Here is a 6,548-nt window from a genome sequence, read left to right as displayed (position 1 = left end):
AAAGTGAATGATTTATGTGGTATAGAAAGAACTGAGTTGACGGTTGGCTTACCGTCAATTGTTTTGATTGCCTTCTTAATGGCCTTGATGCACCTTTCACAGTGCATCCCAACCTTCAACTCCACAACCTGTGGCCATATGAACTTTCAGGCTTGCCTACTGTAAAGATGATAGATAAACTACTAGATGCATGTAATTCAGGTAATAAACAAAGTAGCCTACAAAAAACTTACAGCCATGGTTCACAGAGAGTAGAGCCGGAGAGTAGCTGAGTAGGAGACTACTGTACCAAAATCAAACAGCCTTCAAGTAGAGATGCCTGGCTCTCTGCATCCTGGAGCTTATATAGCTGCATCCGTACCTTCCTCTTTTCTGCAAGCAATTGCAACTTTTGTTCTCCACCGTGCAAAATAAAGCATGCACTTTGCAATAGTTCATGAAGTCAGGCACTTCACACTCGGAAAGGAGCACTGCAAACAGCCGAAGGCCCACTAAAGGAATAGGGTAGATAAGAATCTCCTTTTGAACTGTCCCCAGCCAATCGCTTCTAAAGTTACTGATTACATTAGCCGACTTGCATAATTGCTCTATAAGAGGCTCAAGCCTGCTGTAGAAATGGATGGGTGTAATAAAGTGCAGAATTTTTTTGTTAACCTGTACCTCTAAAATGTCAGTTCAAATATCTCTGAAATTATTGCCTATTCATTACATTTTCCTTTAAATATAAAACAGCTAAATTACTAACCAACCGAACAGGAATTTACAAAAAGGAAGAACAACGCCACAAAAAGCGATGTCAACTAAAACAGAAGGAGAACGGCTTGGCTACTTCTAAATACCATAACTCAAATCATCCTTCAGTCGTGGGTTAGCTTTTGAGCTGGATGCTACCATTTGCCACGAATTCTGAATCAATTCCTTCCGTCTCCCCACATTCTATTACTGGTTGGGTGGGTGGGATCATTTCACCATCCACCGTGAGTTTGACATTGATACCATTCCCCTCTGCTACTCCATTAGAGACCGGCAATTCAGCCGTAACCACTGATCCTGGCCCATTCTCCACATCATCACCATCCATAAATTTCTCATAGAAGCTGCCGTTCTTCACATCATATAGGTTCCCCGTGCGCACCTCCTGTGCAAGCACACATGGCCAGCAGAATAACCACTGCGTGTAGTCTGTTAGTGATGCTGATCCAAAGCACCACCTGCTCCTGGGCAGCCCAAATGTCTTCCTCATCTGGATCCTCCAGAAACCACCATACAGCAGACCAAAGAAACACAGCACAATCCCTGCAGAACCAATGAAATCACCAAGGACGTAGTTGTGGATTTTCATTGCTGTGATATTGAACACCCAGAATGGCGCAACACACAGAAGCAGGAAAATGACTGTGTGCACATACATGTTGCCAAATCCAAGCCGCTCCATGTTCCACCCGAACACACAGAACGTGCAGAGGAAAGAGAGGTAGCATGCAGTAGGGTCCTCGCTGCAGTCAAACAGCCCGCCAGCCCATGCGGGATTGCTCACCACAGTTCCTGTTTCAGGTGACTCAACTTGAACCATGTCTGATTCATTGGTTTCTTCATCAGACAGAGCATCATTGCCTCTGCCAAGAGGACTGTACACTGTGTATACTCCAGCAAAGACTGGTGCAGCGATGCCTAGGATGAAGAAGAAGTTGTCAGCAAAATCAGAGCGTGATCTGCTCGGGTAGCCCCAGTACAGGCCACAATCAGCATACTGGCATAAGCAAGTGATGTGGAGGAGGGCAACCACAAAGGATATGTGTGCTCGCTCATTTGGACGGCACATCCCATTCTTGCAGTAAACTTTCCTGAGCTTAGCAGCGTCCTCTGGCAGCCACCGGCAGAGGAGAACAGTATGGTGGATGATATTTGGGTGCTCGTATAAGCTCATGAGGGTGAAGAGGGCGTTAAGTATTTGATTGTCAATCTCTATCCAGTAGTTTCTTAAGGGCTTGGAAGGGAATGCATCGTTCAGCAGTCCCAACATTAGTAAGACTAACATGCCACCAGCGGCACCAACACAGAGCAGCCATATTAGGAGAGCAATGTTCATAGGATGCTTGAGCCATTTCTTGCATAAAGTGAAAACTGAACTCCAGTTGATTGTTCTGATGAACTGAACATGAAGGCTGCCATGGACGCTGGTGGATGGAAGCCGAAATTTTATCAACGGGGAACAAAGATTGATCTTCTTTAGCCACTGCACCGAGGGAGTGGCTTCCAGGAAATCAAAAAGCCGTTGCTCATGACGGGCTGTACCTTGCATTGGTCCATCATGAAGAGCAGGAACTGTGACATGATATTCAGCCAGAATTGGTGAATCTGCATCTGAACATGGCACATCTTCTATATCATCTTCAGTGCCATTCCGAGCCATTTATGATGTGACTGAGGCTTGTGCAAGCACATAGGATGATTCACTCGAAGCAGTTTGGTATAGAAATTACAGCACCTGTTGCATACGAGAAAAGAAAAGTGATTTAGAATACTGGATTTCGGAATTCAGCGTATGGGCAAAATATAACTGCAAGACAACATCACAAATAGTGCATAGATCCTGAGAAACAGGAAGCATGGAGTGGCCTCCGGCAAGGATGATAATATTCGGCTAGCAAACTACTACGTTCAGCAATTTCGGCAAATCAGTAGAGCATATGCTGTTCGACTTATCTTGGTTCTGTACACATATAAGAAGATAGGTCATAGGTACCAGTAAGATTGTAAGAATCGACATGACAATTGATGAGTTACATGATATTGCCAAACAAAAGTGGGAAGATCTGCGAGTTACCTAAGGCATAGGCACAAAAAGAAGCGTACCTCTGGATCGGATGGAGTTAAACCAGAGCAAGGAATCCCCTCGAAATAATCAGAGGGAAAGCTGCTAGACTGATCAGGACCCGCAGGGCCGCACACTCGACTGAACCCGCAAGCAGCTTGCGATGAACTGGAGCTGTGGAGGGATCCTGGGCTTGGGGGAAAAAGCGAGCAGAGTAGCCAGTTGACCCTCAATTCTTGACGAATGGCACCGAACTTTAGTCCGGCGAAAGGAAGAAAGACTATTCCTTAGGACGGAAGCTTGCGACTTCAGTTCCTTGGACGGCACAGGCTTTGTCAATTGTCAACTCCCCGTGAAACTGTGAAAGTACCCCGCGAAAAAAGCAGTTGGGCAGCTCCACTCACCTGGCGTCACTCGGAAGCAACGCGATGAAATGGTTCCTGCGCGCGTGTGGCCCAGGTAAGCGCACCAGATGTGGTGACGAGCAGGTCAATCCTGGGAGGCGAGGTGCGTTGGGACCAGGTGTGCTCACGAAGCGATGTTCCCCGGTCAGACGAAACCAGCGGGCGTTGAAAGCAGGGAAAGCACCTGAATTCCACGGCCGTCTTCGCGCCGCCGTGCTTACGCGAGTCCACCGAGGCCGAGGCGGCACTGCAAGATTGACCGTCAGGGAGGTGGGCACGCGTCCTGAAGATCCACTGGTTCTCCACAGCTGGTCTGCTACTGTGACAAAGCATGGAAACAAGTGAGAGACACGGAGGAGATTGCGGGCAACGGGGCAAGACGGAGGAGAGAACGGGAGGATTTGGACAAATGCGCGCACCTCGAAGTCGAAGCCTCCGATTCTCGAACACTGCGCGGCGAATCTTGCCGGTCTCCGTCCTCAACTACCAGGGTCGCGGCGGATTCCCCAATGGCAGGGCAGTCGCGTTGGGGGGAAGGAGAGGAGGGAGCCAGAGGGAGAATTTTCCTATGGGGCCGGCTTCACCACGGGCTGGGTTGGAAATGCTTCGGTGCGGCCGTTCGTGGGGACGCCGCGTCTTCTGCGCTCCCTGCAAATCCAACAGTGATTTTTTTAACACTTTTTTTAAACTAATTTTAAATCTAACACTGTTTTATTTATTTTTTCTAAAATTAACACTTTTGGCCGCGCCTATTTCTAGGGCGCGGCGAAACACCTGTGCTGCACCATGTATGGTGGCGTGGCGAAGGGGATGACATGGCGACGACTGGGGTGCTGACCAGTGACGTTGTAGGTTTTGCCGCGCCACTGATCTTAGCGCGGCAGTGCCGCGCCATAGCCCACGGCGCGGCAGGCCCAGCTAAATATTGCCAGCGAGCCGCCCTACCTCTGTCTGTCTGCCCGCGGCCGCGCCCGCCCGCCGGCAGCGCCCGCAGCGCCACGAACATCGGTCGCCCGCTGCGCCCTCCGGCCACGCATATAGGTATTTGTAAAATTCAGCAAGGTTTTGTAAAATTCATATAGGTATTTATTAGAGATATCAATAGTCTCGTGTGCAATGAATTCTGCATGTATGTTTGGTTAAATTTCTTTTGTAAAATATATTTATCACCTTTCATTTTAGAGTTGACAAAGAAGCTTCCAGTATATATATTATTATCGTAGGGCTATGGTTATCTTTCTTTATTATCTGTATCAATTTTTATTTTAAAGTTAGCAAAGAAGCTTTTAGCATACTCAGCGGCATAAAACCATGGTTTTGTTTTTCTAAGTTGTCCATAGATACGTTCACCCGCCCATAGATACGTTCATCCGTTTTCGTATAGCAGTTAGTTACGGGACCTCTAGCATACTCATTAGCGCGGTGCCATAAATAGCTTCCCGTATTATCCGTATTCGTTTTCATTCTAAAGTTGACAAAGAAGCTTTTAGCGTACTCGCTAGCGCGAAGCCGCGGCTTTAATTTGTCTTTTCAAGTTGGGCATAAATGCTTAAATGTGGGGAGCGAGTAGGAAAAGGCCGTCGCTTCTAGTGGACGGAAAAGGGCTATCATGAGAGGAAAGAAAGAAAAAGCTATATAGCAAATACAGTTATGGTATCTCTCCAATTATAGATTGTGTAAATTATATACTTTAAATCAACAGTGCAATAAAAAAGAATGGAAAGCTATATAGCAAATGCAGTTATGATATCTTCTAGTTGTCTTGTGTCTGAACAGCTATATATAGAAGTTGCTTATTTTCCTAGTGAAGTTGTTTAATATGTTTGTTAATGTTACTTTTAATATATACATGTGCTTTCATATTGTGTTCGTATTGCATAATAAGTAGTTCAATTTTTGCAATGCTACATAATGTTAATTTGAATATTGTTAATTTAAATACTCTAACCCTTTGTTTATCAATTTATAACAGGATGACCCCTCTCACGTAGCACCCGTTGTACCCCTTCTTGAGGTGGAGTACGACGAACCGCACCGAGCACACTTCTTGACTGACATCGACGCAGAGATGTCCTTGCCTCCTTTGAGGCCCCGCACGCACACCAGGGCGCACCAGTGGGACGAGCGTTACGTGCTGTATATACGGCGTACCGGCTTTCTCAAGCTTGTTCGTGTTGTCAACTATGGTCTTCCGCCCCTTGACCCAGCACTACTTACTGCAGCTATAGACAGGTGTGAGTGCCTTCATTGTACGCAAATATTCTTATAACAAATTTGAGGTAACTAACAGTCGCACCTCAGGGTATGCGAACCTTGGGGTTGCTCCTACTTACTCTAGGTTTGGTGCTAGGAACGATGGCCCGTTGGAAGCCCCTTGTTACTGGTTTACCGGTAAGTATTTCAGTTCACTATATTCTTCAAGACAGTTACATATGATGAAATTATTAATGACTACTTCATTATCGTGTTCAATGCAGCATTGGAACGGGCATGATACACTCCCTACAGCTCTGTATATCTAGACATAAGCAGAGTTAGTTAGAGGGAATGTGAGGTGCAAGTACAGGGAGTACACGGACTGTCTCGACGTCTTGACACAACACCAGGTTACGCTCTCTTTACTATCATATACGTGTCTTGTTCGATATATACTATGTTATAACCTAACTCAATTACGAAATATCCAGGTGCATTGGTGTCCTTAGGATGCTCCGGAGCTCCAGTACTATCTGAGTCCTGTCACTAGGGATGGGTCAAACAAGTATCGCTGCAACGTCCCTATTATTTTCTTCCACGTGGTTGAGATTCACTTGCCCATCAGAGTTTGCAGGCAGTTTAAAGGAATGACAGGCTACCCACCACCGCTTTACTCCAACCAAGAATTGCACGGGTGTGTTATCGATTAATAACAAAGCTACAATTCAGAGGTGTGTATGATACAACTAACAATTGTTTTGTTGCAGGTATGACCGCAGGAAGAGGTAAAAGACCAAGGATTGACACGTGACACACAACGTGTACATCCAGTTATGGCAGAATAGGGACCGGTAGTCGATCGATGCGGGTCCCCCCACATGACCAGCACACCTTCGATGAGTACCTACGGTGGCTTCACAGGTCTATGAGGAAACATGTCAAGCCCCCGTACACTGAGGAGGCGATTGACGAGGACGACGAGGAAGATGTGGTCGAAGATGTGTACGACGTTACCACTAGGGACGACACACAACTACAGAGAGCCCTGCTTTAAAGATACGTGGTAAGATACTTGAATGGTATAATTTGTTATCTATTTGGTATTAAGTATGTGTACTAAGACTATCTAACCG

The 6,548-nt window shown here is 46.3% G+C and overlaps 1 protein-coding gene across 4 annotated transcripts; it reads right to left on the bottom strand.

Moving 5' to 3' along the window:
• Positions 1 to 657: 657 nt before the first annotated feature.
• LOC136457256 (uncharacterized) lies at positions 658 to 3,796 on the bottom strand. Of its 4 annotated transcripts, none has more exons than XM_066457326.1 (4): positions 3,639 to 3,796; positions 3,220 to 3,538; positions 2,857 to 3,130; positions 658 to 2,488 (listed from the first exon to the last, which is right to left on the bottom strand). In XM_066457326.1, the coding sequence occupies exon 4, from the start codon at positions 2,411 to 2,413 to the stop codon at positions 869 to 871; it is 1,545 nt and encodes a 514-aa protein (XP_066313423.1). In that variant the 5' UTR covers positions 2,414 to 2,488; positions 2,857 to 3,130; positions 3,220 to 3,538; positions 3,639 to 3,796; the 3' UTR covers positions 658 to 868. The 4 variants fall into 4 exon arrangements, with proteins under 4 accessions (XP_066313423.1, XP_066313425.1, XP_066313422.1 ...); XM_066457328.1 differs by having other exon boundaries at positions 2,857 to 3,121; XM_066457325.1 differs by having other exon boundaries at positions 2,857 to 3,535; positions 3,639 to 3,794.
• Between the last annotated feature and the right edge of the window lie 2,752 nt (positions 3,797 to 6,548).

Source organism: Miscanthus floridulus, chromosome 6, assembly GCF_019320115.1.
Source record: "Miscanthus floridulus cultivar M001 chromosome 6, ASM1932011v1, whole genome shotgun sequence".
Lineage (NCBI taxonomy): Eukaryota > Viridiplantae > Streptophyta > Magnoliopsida > Poales > Poaceae > Miscanthus > Miscanthus floridulus.
The sequence above is the reverse complement of the archived record's forward strand: the minus strand, read 5'-3'. Positions and strand labels throughout refer to the sequence as shown.